Here is a 13,982-nt window from a genome sequence, read left to right as displayed (position 1 = left end):
ACGAGTGGAGCCTTGTTAGACCTCGTTAGAAGACGTTAGACCTCTTTGACAGCCAGAAATCTTGCTTGTTTGTAGGTGACCAAATACTTATTTTCTACTCTAATTTGGAAATAAATTCTTTAAAAAAAAAAAAAATCAAACAATGTGATTTTCTATTTTTTTTTTTTTTCCACATTCTGTCTCTCATGGTTGAGGTTTACCCATGTTGACAATTACAGACCTCTCTAATCTTTTCAAGTAGGAGAACTTGCACAATTGGTGGTTGACTAAATACTTTTTTGCCCTACTGTACTTTGAATCTTATCATTCAAGTCCAGATATTTCAAATGTCAATTTAAATGCCAAGCACGCCCCCTCAAAATCACCTTTCTTGCTGGGCCCCCAAGGAGAAGAGCAGGAGGTATGCGTTCAGTTTAAGCCTGACTTGAGGAAAAGGACGCCCCTGCCGTGCATAGTCGCATGAGAAGTTTGCTGCTTAATATTAAGCAACTCTCATTACTAATTGGGAATTGACGCAGGGGCTGACCACCCCTGAAAAGGCCGTCTGGTGGTCAAGCCAAAACGCCCAGACACCCAGGGTCACACTCCTTGACAATGCGTCCAAAATTGCAACTTATCCATTCATCATTCCACCATCACGTTTGTGCCAGCACAAAGGAATCTTATCCTGTGCGCATCTTAATTTGGCTTGTATTCATGTATTGCCCAATTTGCCCAAAAAATGCACTTTATGCCCAAGAAATTACAATATTCTTCCAAATCAGTCTAAATATTGCATAGCACAAAACTGATATCAGAAAATACTGTACTGTATACTCTAGTATTTAGTATTTAATGCTGTACAATGTCATTCTCTTTTGTAGGACTTTTTTTCTCCCAGCAAACTTCCTCCGGCCTGACCGCCCCACCAGCCGCAGTCACCATGAACTACCTTCGTCGGCGCCTGTCAGACAGCAGCTTTGTGGCCAACCTCCCCAACGGCTACATGATGGACCTGCAGAGGCCCACCCCGCCAGGTTCCTCCACCTCCTCCCCGGCCTCCCCTGCCACCGAGCGACGGCAACCCCCGAGCGTCCCGCCCCCAGCACCTGCTCAGAGTTCGGCTCCGGGTTCCGCCGGTGCCGGCAGTTTCCTCAGCTCATTCTCCAGCGTGGTGAAGAGTGCTCAGATGGCGCAGAATGTCGCTGCTGCCGCACACGCCAAGTCGGCGGCGGCGTCAGCTGCCGCGACTACCGAAGGTGCCCCGACTGGAAGCGGTCAACCTCCTAAACCTGTCGTCCGCAAACCCAAGATCTTGCTTGTTATTGATGATCAACACACAGACTGGTGAGTACCGAATATTTCGACAAAGAAATTCTCCGTTCACTCCTCTTAACTCTGAAATTGTTAGTTTTTTGGTCAGCATTCTTGGACCCACAAAAAAAACTCCCCATTGTATTCCATTGAAATTAAACTAGAACCTAAACTAGGACAGCCTGTTCCCTGCAGAGCTGCTGGATTACAAATGTTGCTGATCATACTAGAATTATTCACATGCAATGAATGGTAAGTCATAGACTTCATAATGATATTGACAGGTCAGATTCATCCTTCAAGTAGGGTGCCATCCCACAATCCGCTTCAGTTATTCGCAGTCGGTCGCAACGACTCATACAGCGAGCCAACGCCGGATTTATGTTGAAAAAGTACGAAAGCTGTACCGCATACAAAAAGGAAGGAATGAGTGATTTGTTCGAGATTCAAGGTTATTATGATATTTTTCGTTTTCTTCACGAGAATTTTCAAAGTAAAAAGCTCTTTGTTGTAAGGCTGCTGCCACATTCTCACAGACTACAATCATTCTTCGACATATTTATGTAAAATAAAGGCTAACTGCACGTTTTTTTTGCTTTTATCAAGAGTCGAGACTGTCTTACGTCCATAACTATAAAGAATTTAGGGATTTACGCATTTTTTCACAAGAATATTCACAGGAAAAGCTCTGTTTACATCAGGCGGCCGCCACATTGACTAACAGACTAGCATCGTACTTCGGCATATTTACATAAATTAAACGCTTATTGCACGGTTTTTTGCTTTTAACCAAGAATCAAGACTCTCTTATGTCCATATCAAAAATTCTGAGACTTAAGCATACATTGGGGTAAATAATTATTTCGTCAACCACTAATTGTGCAAGTTCTCCCACTTGAAAAAATATTAGAGAGGCCTGTAATTGTCAACATGGTTAAACCTCAACCATGAGAGACATAATGTGGAAAAAAAAAACAGAAAATCAAATTGTTTGATGTTTGATTTTTAAACAATTTATTTGCAAATCATGGTGGAAAATAAGTATTTGGTCAATACCAAAAGTTCATCTCAATACTTTGTTATGTACCCTTTCTTCCAAAAAATTCTATTTTGGTTTCATCTGACCATAACACATTCTCCCAGTCCTCTTCTGGATCATCCAAATGCTCTTTAGCGAACCGCAGACGGGCCTGGACGTGTACTTTCTTCAGCAGGGGGACACGTCTAGCAGTGCAGGATTTGAGTCCCTGGCGGCGCATTGTGTTACTGATAGTAACCTTTGTTACTGTGGACCCAGCTCTCTGTAGGTCATTCACTAGGTCCCATTGTGTGGTTCTGGGATTTTTGCTCACCGTTATCATTTTGACGCCACGGAGTGAGAAGGGAGTTCGAAGTCCGTGTTGCCCAACGACAACCCCAAAACATCACTGCTCTAGAGGAGATCTGCATGGAGGAATGGGCCAAAATACCAGCAACAGTGTGTGAAACGCTTGTGAAGAGTTACAGAAAACGTTTGGCCTCCGTTATTGTCAACAAAGGGTACATAACAAAGTACTGAGATGAACTTTTTGGATAGACCAAATACTTATTTTCCACCATTATTTGAAAATAGATTATTTAAAAATCAAACAATGTGATTTTCTGTTTTTTTTTTCCACATTCTGTCTCTCATGGTTGAGGTTTACCCATGTTGACAATTACAGGCCTCTCTAATATTTTCAAGTGGGAGAACTTGTACAATTAGTGGTTGACTAAATACTTATTTGCCCCACTGTATATTCACAAGACATTTCACCAGAAAAGCACTGTTTACATATGGCGGCTTTTAGCTTGGAACAAAGAATGGAGACTGTCTTGCGTCCATATTTATTTAAAAAAATAAATAAATAAATAATCTGGTATTTAAGCATTTATTGATAAGAATTGTCACCGGAAAAGCTCTGTTTACATATGGCGGCTGCCACATTGACTGACTGACTAGCATCGCACTTCGGCATATTTACATTAAATAAATGCTAACTTCACATTTTTTATTTTTTTCTCAATTTTTTTTTTTACTTCTAACCAAGAATCAAGACTGTTTTGCGTCCATATCTTTAAAGAATTCAGGGATTTAAACATTTATTCACAATAATTTTCAACGGAAAAGCTCTGTTTACATAAGGGGGCCGCCACATTGACTAACAGACTAGCATCGTACTTCGACATATTTAGGTAAAATAAATGCTGACTGCTCTTTTTTTTTTTTGCTTTTAACCAAGAATGGAGACTGTCTTACGTCCATATTTATAAGGAATTCTGGGATTTAAGCATTTATTCACAAGAATTTTAACCGGAAAAGCTTTATTTACATAAGGCAGGCGCCACATTGACTAACAGACGAGCACATACTTCGACATACTTACATAAAATAAATGCTAACTGGACGTTTTTTGTTTTTTTTTTGCTTTTAACCAAGAATGGAGACTATCTTACGTCCATATTTATAAAGAATTCAGGGATTTAAGCATTTATTCACAAGAACTTTGACCGGAAAATCTTTGTTTACATAAGGTGGTCGCCACATTGATTGACAGACTAGCATTGTACGTACTTCTACATATTTCCGTAAAATAAATACTAACTGCACGTTTTTGTTTTTTTTCCTCTTGCTTTTAATCAAGAATCGAGACTATCGTACGTCCATATTTATAAATAATTCTGGGATGTAAGCATTTATTCACAAGAACTTTAACCGAAAAAGCTCTATTTACATATGGCAGCCACCACATTAACAGACTAGCATCGTAATTTACGTAAAACAAATGCTAACTGCACGTTTTTTTTTTTTTTGCTTTTAACCAAGAAAATCAAGACTGTCTTACGTCCATATCTATCAAAAATTCAGACATTTAAGCATATATTCACAAGACATTTCACCGGAAAAGCTCTGTTTACATATGGCGGCTGCCACATTAACTGACAGACTAGCATCATACTTCGACATATTTAAGTAAAATAAATGTTAACTGCACTTTATTTTTTTGCTTTTAACCAAGAATCAAGAGTGTTTTGCGTCCATATCTTTAAAGAATTCAGGGATTTAAGCATTTATTCACAATCATTTTCAACAGAAAAGCTCTTTTTACATATGGCGGCCGCCACATTGACTAACAAACTAGCATCATACTTCGCCATATTTATGTAAAATATATGCTAACTGCCAGTTTTTCTTTTTTTTTTTTTTTTTTTTTTTTTTTTTTGCTTTTAACCTAGAATCGAGACTGTTTTGCGTCCATATCTTTAAAGAATTCAGGAATTTAAGCATTTATTCACAAGACATTTCACCGGAAAAGCTCTGTTTACATATGGCGGCTGCCACATTGACTGACAGACTAGCATTGTACTTCGACATATTTACGTAAAATAATTGCTAACTGCACGTTTTTTTTTTGTTTTTGTTTTGTTTTTTGCTGATAACCAAGAATCGAGACTGTTTTACGTCCATATCTCTCAAGAATTCAGGGATTTACGCATACAAGAATTTTCAACGAAAAAAGCTCTTTGTCTGTGATTCCATTCCACTTCCACTTTGACGGCCACGTAAACAATGCAGGCCCCCTATTAATCGGCCCCATGTCCCGTCAATATCATTATGAAGTCTATGGGTAAGTTTGAATAACTTTATCCTGAAAACATAGCCAACACCATTGATTGCATGGGTCATCGGTGATTTTCACGCGTGCCTATGTTGTTTTTTATCGGTATGCTAAGCAGGCTAACCCTTTTCGAAATCAACTACACCAACTAATTAAACCCCCACTAACCCAAAGAATAAACTTTATGTCAAAAATTCTGAACTGCCCTTTAACTTTTTCGCCAATAGTTTCATTCATTTCCCCGCTTTTTGTCGATCGGTCAGTCAATCGCTCCGACGTGGGCAATTTTCAACTCATTACCAGTAGCGGTTGCCATGCGAGGCCTACACGCTGGCACTTTTTCCTCTTTTAATCAGCTATTAAATGCGATGAAGAGGTGTTATCGCACCATTTTGCGCATTAAGGCTGAAAAATAGGGCAAGCCGGGCTTTTCCTCATCTTCGTAAATTCCCTTCTTGTTCATTTTAACACAAGAAATACAGGAAGGACACGCTTTATCATCACTTTATTTGGGGGAGACGAAAAAAAACCTTGAAATTACCATGGTAACACATCCTTTGCTCCGAAACTGATGAAACTAGTTGTAGCTTCAATAGATACTTTGATATCATCTCTCAAGATGCGCGGTAGTTCCTTTATCACGTAGGCCTGACTGAATCAATGAAGCGATCTCCCCTTCTCGTGAATTGTTATTTTGTAGCCCGACATCAGCGGGGAGCCGATGTGTTACTCTCTATTTCCAGCCCTCTGAATTAATCATCAGCAGGGATCATTACGCACCGTCGCTAAAGGCTCTGTGGGGATGATGCCCAGGTTTAAAAGCGATCGCTAAATTAATCCACCCCGCTGACAGCCATATGATGAACATTGCGGGAGCGCGCTGCTTTTTTTCCCCATATGAGGAAGACGGAGGAGTTTATGTCTGACATCCCCGCAGAGCTCTCGACAGAGAGGCTAAAGAAGCTTGTAACCAAGTTTAAATGATAAAACATGCTGAAGTGTCACTAGGAAAATCGACAGTTGAGGTTTTTCAAAAAAAAAAAAACATTTCCCTTATGACCACTCTGTGGCGCTGTTGTGTATCTAAAAATCATTTGGTAATTGTGTTGTAGTAAAAATGATTGGCCAGGAGATGGCAGTATTCGCAAGCAACTTTGTAAGTACATAAATTCCACCTCGTGTATTTTTGTTGGCGCCATAGTACATAAAATGTTCTTAATGCTAAAATACTCGGGCTGTCAAACGATTAAATTTTTTAATCGAGTTAATCACAGCTTAAAAATTAATTAATCGTAATTCAAACCATCTATAGAATATGCCATATTTTTCTGTAAATTATTGTTGGAATTGAAAGATAAGACACAATACGGATATACAGTGGGGCAAATAAGTATTTAGTCCACCACCAATTGTGCAAGTTCTCCAACTTAAAAAGATTAGAGAGGCCTGTCATTGTCAACTTGGATAAACCTCAACCATGGAAGACGGAATGTGGAAAAAAACAACAGAAAATCACATTGTTTGGTTTTTAAAGAATTTATTTCCAAACTAAAGTGGAAAATAAGTATTTGGTCACCTACACACAAGCAAGATTTCTGGCTGTCAAAGAGGTCTAACTTCTTCTAACGAGGCTCCACTCGTTACCTGTATTAATGGCACCTGTTTTAACTCGTTATCGGTATAAAAGACACCTGTCCTCAATCTCAGTCATTCACACTCCAAACTCCACTATGGCCAAGACCAAATAGCTATCGAAGGACACCAGAGACAAAATTGTAGACCTGCACCAGGCTGGGAAGACTGAATCTGAAATAGGTAAAACGCTTGGTGTAAAGAAATCAACTGTGGGAGCAATTATTAGAAAATGGAAGGCATACATGACCACTGATAATCTCCCTCGATCTGGGGCTCTATGCAAGATCTCACCCCGTGGCATCAAAATGATAAAAAGAACGGTGAGCAAAAATCACAGAACCACAAAGGGGGGCCGAGAGAATGACCTACAGAGAGCTGGGACCACAGTAACAAAGGCTGCTATCAGTAACACAATGCGCCGCCAGGGACTCAAATCCTGCACTGCCAGACGTGTCCCCCTGCTGAAGCCAGTACAGGTCCAGGCCCGTCTGCGGTTCGCTAGAGAGCATTTGGATGATCCAGAAGAGGATTGGGAGAATGTGTTATGGATGAAGCCAAAATAGAACCTTTTGGTAGAAGACAGGTTCTCATGTTTGGAGGAGAAAGAATATTGAATTGCATTCAAAGAACACCATACCCACTGTGAAGGATGGGGGTGGAAACATCATGCTATTTGGCTGTTTTTCTGCAAAGGAACCAGGACTGATCTGTGTAAAGGAAATAATGAATGGGGCCATGTATCGAGAGATTATGAGTTAAAATCTCCTTCCATTAGCAAGGGCATTGAAGATGAGACGTGGCTGGGTCTTTCAGCATGACAATAATCCCAAACACACAGCCAGGGCAACAAAGGAGTGGCTTCGGAAGAAACTTTTCAAGGTCCTGGAGTGGCCTAGCCAGTCTCCAGATCTCAACCCCATAGAAAATCTGTGGAGGGAGTTGAAAGTCTGCGTTGCCCAACGACAGCCCCAAAACATCTCTGCTCTAGAGGAGATCTGCACGGAGAAATGGGCCAAAATACCAGCAACTGTGTGTGAAAAGTTTGTGAAGAGGTACAGAAAACGTTTGGCCTCCGTTATTGCCAACAAAGGGTACATAACAAAGTATTGAAATAAACTTTTGGTATTGACCAAATACTTATTTTCCACCATGATTTGCAAATAAATTATTTAAAAATCAAACAATGTGATTGTCAGTTTTTTTTTTCCACATTTTGTCTCTCATTGTTGAGATTTACCCATGTTGACAATTACAGGCCTCTCTAATATTTTCAAGTTGGAGAACTTGCACAGTTAGTGGTTGACTAAATACTTATTTGCCCCACTGTATACATACAACATACTGTAAATAAGTACTGTATTTGTTTATTATAACAATGTATCCACAAATGGCATTATTAACATTCTTTCTGTCAAAGGGATCCGTGGATAGAAAGACTTGTGGTTCTTAAAAAATAAATGTTATAGTTGCAAGTTATAGTAATTTTATATTAAAACCCCTCTTCATGTTTTCGTTTTAATAGAATTTATAAAATTTTCAATCAAAAGTAGAGTTAATATAATAATAATAAGGATAAATCTAACAATAATAAGAATAGAGTGACCAAAGTCTAAGTTTTATGTGTATTTTGCATAGCTATTTTGATTGGGAATGCCAATTCACTTTGCATTGTTGTTTAACTGTGTGAGAACAGGGTCTCATTACTACAGACTGAAGTGCTTTTCTTTTTGTGAACATTTTTTTGTTTGTTTTTGAGAGATAGGAATATTATTTTTGTTGTGCTTTCACTAAATGATATATTTTGTTGTGAAGGAGTTGCCGAAGCTTATGCCAATAAACGGTGCGGTCCAATGAACGCCTGTGTCCAAATCGCCTTTATAACATATGTATCTCTGTACATATCTTACCCAAAATACAACAAGAGACACATAATTGCCACTAAAAGAAAGAAAACTTACGGAAAAATGTGTGGCGCACAAATAGCACAATGCAACAGTATAAACGTCTCACAACTACTAATTCTCCCACTATTAGAAGGAATAAAATTAGTATGGAACAGCGCTGCCCCCAAGCGGCCGGTGGCATTCTCTTCACTCTTAATGAGCATAAACGGCGTCATTGTAATCTGTTTGACGCAATGTGTGAGCGGGTCATTCAGTGCATGCGTTAATTGCGTCAAATATTTTAACGTGATTGATTTAAAATAAATTACCGCCCGTTTACGAGATAAATTTGACAGCCCTATAAAATACTTTTGACTTTTTTTGCTTAAATCATCAATATTAAAACAATAAAAGGCTTGAACTACTTCAGTTGTGTGTAATGAATCTAAAATATATGAATGTGTATCAGTACATTATAGAAAATAATGAAATTTATTACAATATGCTAATTTTTTTTAGAAGGACTAGTATATATGCAAATTTACTGAACATTTAGTAGATATAGCATGAATTCTATTAAGTGCAAGCCATAAAAAAGAAAGGGCAAATATTTGCTTGCTGCTTTGGCAACACATCCTTGTCATGATTGTTAGATTTTACCGTCCCACTTGAAGGACAACGTGAAAGCAGGCAGTCTCTTGCTTAACTAAACATCTTCACGAATCAAAATTGAGCGCTCTGCTTGTGACAGTGTACCCAAATATGGTACAGCGTACTTGCACTTATGCCCTCCTGTCAGATTCTTTGTGGGTTTCTGAGCTTTGTCAACTGGTGAACATCCATCGCTCTCTGCCTCAAGAGTGGATTTTCCTCCTGTGCATTCTCGCTGAGAGGCCGGTGTCGCCAGGGAAACAGCCCTCCGTCCTGACAGGCTTGGCCTCCAGCAATGACTGGCACACAAAAGCGGTACACAGGACTGAGGCAAAAAGTCTCAAAGAGCATCGCCGCCACCAACAACAATCCGTGCTATTAGTCTCTCCCGGGACAAAACGCAAAATACCCTGCCAAGTTGCTGTCCCCGTGTTTGCATTGCGCTTTGAATAATACGAGTTGCACATACAGTGGTATGAAAAAGTATCGGAACCTTTTGGAATTTCTCACATTTCTGCATAGAATCACCATCAAATGTGATCTGATCATTGTCTAAATCACACAGATGAAAAAACAGTGTCTGCTTTAACTAAAACCACCCAAACATATATAGGTTTTCATATTTTAATGAGGATAGTATGCAAACAATGGCAGAAGGGGGGAAATAAATAGGTGAACCAATACGTTTTCCAGGCTCTGAGGCAGCAAAACAGCCCCAAATCATGATGCTCCCTCCACCAAGCTTCACGGTGGGGATAAGGTGTTGATGAGCTGTTCCAGTTTTCCTCCACACATAACATTGTGTGTTACTCCCAAACAATTGAACTTTTGTTTCATCGGTCCACAAAATATTTTGCCAAAACTTCAGTGGAGTGTCCAAGTGCCTTTTTGCGAACATTAAACAAGCAACAATGTTTTTATTTAGACAGCAATGGCTTCCTCTGTGGAGTCCTTCCATGAACACAGTTCTTGGCAATTGTTTTACTTATAGTTAATGTGTGCACAGAGATATTGGACTGTGCCAATGATTTCTGTAAGTCTTTAGCAGACACTCTTGGGTTCTTTTTTAGCTCTCTGAGCATTCTGCCCTGCACTCTTGGCGTCATCTTTGGTGTACGGCCACTCCCCGGGAGAGAAGCAACAGTGCCCAACTCTCTCCATATGTAGAAAACTTCTCTGTCCGTGGATTGATGAACATCCAGACCTTGAGATGGTTTTGTTTCCTAGCTTTATACAAATCAACAATCCTTGATCGCAGGTCTTCAGACAATGTTTCTCATCAAGACAATTCTTACCAGGTGTGTGTTTTATAGTGGGCAGGGCAGCTTTAAACCACTCATCAGTGATTGGGCACACACCTGACTTAAATTGTTTGGTGAAAATTGGTTTCGATTGCTCTTTAAGTCTCCTTAGGCAGAGGGCTCACTTACTTTTTTCCCCCTTTCTGTCATTTTTTGCATGCTATCCTCATTAAAATATGAAACCCGATAAATGTTTGGGTGGTTTTAGTTAAAGCAGACACTGTTTTTACATCTGTGTGATTTTGACAAAGATCAGATCACATTTGCTGGTGATTTTATGCAGAAATTTGAGAAATTCCAAAAGGTGCAGCTACTTTTTCATATCACTGGCGGTCACTTTCGGTGTAATTCGCAGAACTACTGAACATCGTTATGTTTTCCAAAGGCATTGAACAAAGAATGATTTGAAAGAAAAAATGCTTTTGGCCAAATATGTAAAAACAATCGATATTTTATCGCATCGACGTGATCACACAGGTCACGCAGTTCTCTCGCGCTACCAAATGTTGCTGACTAAACAAAACATGACTATTCTCTTGGCCCAAATAAATAAGCAGTCGAGTTGACATAACGGGCGTCGGCACGACAGCTAAGGAAGTTCGAGGCCTCTACCCTCGAGCCCGATGTTTACACGTGAACACCAGCAAATCCGAGCACCTCGTAAATTAGCGCCTTCGCTCCCAGTGACGACACGTTTTGCAATACCACCGTTCTAGTCCATTCCGCATTCCAGTCGTATTGGGATAGCCCATACATATGTAGGTCAATGATGTCGAAGATTCATGGCTCCCAAAATGACAGGGAATGAGACCTTAAACATTTAAGTCTCAACAGCTGGGAAATCTTACGTACTGGATCGCCCTCAGCGAACTAATGAAGGATAATGGTGGTACATACAAGGATTAAGGGACAGAAACGTAAGGGAAACCACGTTTTTGTGTGAACAGGATGAGAAGCAAATCCCAAACAGCTTGTCCTAGTGACCGAAGCGCTTAGACATGTAGTGGAGATTCCGGACTACATTCATTCTATAGCCTGAAGCCTGTGGCAGATTGTTGGCAGCCATTTGGGGTGAGAGTTCAACACTGAGGACTGGGACACAACATGGCTAAGAATTGCTCTTTGCAGTAGACGTCCATTTAGTAAAAAAATATTCTCTTTCTGTTCTCCTGGAAAATATGAGTTAGCAAGCTCTGTTTAAACGTCTCCTCCTGTCAAATAAACAAAACGTTATTTTTGGCTTGTTATAACTCAGACCCGTGTGTACCTGAGGCATCCGTTTATGCAGTTGTGTTTTACAGCCTAAATAGAGCTGCTGATAGTACAGGACATTTTAGCTACACTGCTAGCTTCTACTCCTGAGAAAAAGCTAAGATTAGTACAGATCTGCAGCCCTGTTCTGCATAAGATCAGAAAAAACATAATTTTCGTACTATAAGGCGCACTTGGCTGTAAGCCGCCACCCACCAAAATTGACACGAAAATGAAATTTGTTCATAGATAAGCCGCACTTCACTATAAGCCGCAGTGGTCCTCACTGTATTATGGGATATTTACACCAAAAGACATTAATCAGTAACACTTTATCTGACAGCGGCATCATACCACTGCCTTAAAATCAAATGAACCACCATGAAGCTTTGAACCAATTGGCTGCAAAGTTTAATTGCTTCAAGAAGCTTCATTTGGCAATCACTGCTCAGTTGGAGGAGACAGTCAACCTTTGCTGTCAACACTGTTGTCGTCCAACATGCCTCCTAGCATGCATTGCCGTGCTGCAGATGTAAATAACAATCAAAATTCATGTTCTATGCTAATTATATCTTCAATTACTGTTCCAGTTGTTTCATTAATTGATAACTCTGGTATTCTGTAAAACATCATTTGACTGTGGCGCCATAAAACTGTCATTAGACCATCATAATGATGGCATGAGACTGCTGTCATGAGCCATAGACCTCAAAATGTATTGACAACACACATTCCCCATTCACTGCGTCACGCCTTCCCGTCCCACACACCGCTTAATTTATTAGCAGTCAGTCACATGCAGCGATCTAACGCTGGATTTAAGTTGAAAAAGTACGAAAGCTCTAAAAGGAAGGATTGTCTCAGGAGTGATTTGTTCGAGGATTCAAGGTAATTTTTGTATTTTTCGTACCATGCGTGCATTTTGAAACGTGAAGGAAATCAATTGGAGAAATTAGCAGCGACAGCACTGGCATTATACTTTGCAATATTTAGGTAAAATAACTGCTAACTGCCCGTTTTTTACTTTTAACCAAGAATCGAGACTGGTCGTCCATATCTATAAGGAATACAGGGATTTAAGCATTTATTCACAAGAATTTTCAATGGAAAAAGGTCTTTGTGGTATAGCGGCCGCTAATTTGCTTACTGACTAGCAGCATTCTTCACCATATTTACGTAATATAAATGCTAACTGCACGGCTTTTTGCTTTTAACCAAGAATCGAGACTGTTTAACGTCCATATCTATCAAGCATATAGGGATTTAAGCATTTATTCACAAGAATTTAACGGAAAAAGCTCTTTGTTTACGTATGGCGGCCACTAATTTGCTTACCCACTAGCATCGTAGTTCGCAATATTTACATAAAATAAATGCTAACTGCCTGTTTTTTGCTTTTAACCAAGAATCGAGACTGTTTTACATCCAAATCTGCAAAGAATTTAGAGATTTAATTATTTATTCACAAGAATTTTCAACGGGTAAAAGTTCTTTCTATTTCCACTCGGGCAGCTTTGACAGAGATAAGCCCCCCTATGAATCGGCCCCGGCAAATTATTTCACTTTTGAATGGGTGTAAAAGATCCGAGCTGGAAATAAATGGAGTTAGTGACATAATTTGCCGGATGACGGGCATTCAGTAATGCCCATGATGGTGTCATGTCATAATTTTGACAGTTTTATGACGCCGCTGTCAAATAAAGTGTTACTCATTCACCCAAATAAATCAACAAGTAAACCTCGCTGGACTATAAGCCACAGGATTCAAAATGAAGGAAAAAAGTAGCGGCTTCTTGACCGAAAATAACGGTACTTGAACTTACCGTTGCTAGTATTTACCTACATAAGGTTGTCCTCTTGATCATTAATAGGAGTTAGCTGAACAGCTAGCTTCTACTCCTGAGAAAAAGCCAACGTTAATACGGCTTTGCGACCCTGTTACCATAAACTTCATAATGATATTAACAGGGCGCATTGCCGATTAATAGGGGGCCTATCTCCATCAAAGCTGACCGAGTGGAAACACAAAGAGCTTTTTACGTTGAAAATTCTTCTGAATAAATGCTTAAATCCCTGAATTCTTTAAAGATATGGACGTAAAACAGTCTAGATTCTTGGTTAAACATTATAACATTTATACCATGGATTTTATCTCAAATTGAGGCTTGTAAGTCCCTCAGCATGGCAAGTGGGCATTTGCCTGTTGTTTTCAGCACCATTTTCTGCGTATGTTCCGGGATGTGTGCTTGTTTCATCATCCCTGCGCTGTCATATGTATTTTGCATTCCGGCACCATATGGTTTACAAATTAAGCACTGCTGGCATCCAGT

General features: G+C 39.6%; 1 protein-coding gene across 2 annotated transcripts in view; it reads left to right on the top strand.

The window, feature by feature from the left end:
• The window catches only part of LOC130928701 (synapsin-3-like), a 383,502-nt gene that overhangs the window by 226,644 nt on the left and 142,876 nt on the right, over nt 1–13,982 (top strand). For both annotated transcript variants that reach the window (XM_057855415.1, XM_057855416.1), the window contains exon 5: nt 864–1,326. In XM_057855415.1, coding sequence (XP_057711398.1) covers nt 923–1,326 — 404 coding nt within the window. In that variant the 5' untranslated portion in view covers nt 864–922. The remainder of the gene's footprint in view (nt 1–863; nt 1,327–13,982) is intronic.

Source organism: Corythoichthys intestinalis, chromosome 13 (assembly GCF_030265065.1).
Source record: "Corythoichthys intestinalis isolate RoL2023-P3 chromosome 13, ASM3026506v1, whole genome shotgun sequence".
Lineage (NCBI taxonomy): Eukaryota > Metazoa > Chordata > Actinopteri > Syngnathiformes > Syngnathidae > Corythoichthys > Corythoichthys intestinalis.
The sequence above is the reverse complement of the archived record's forward strand: the minus strand, read 5'-3'. Positions and strand labels throughout refer to the sequence as shown.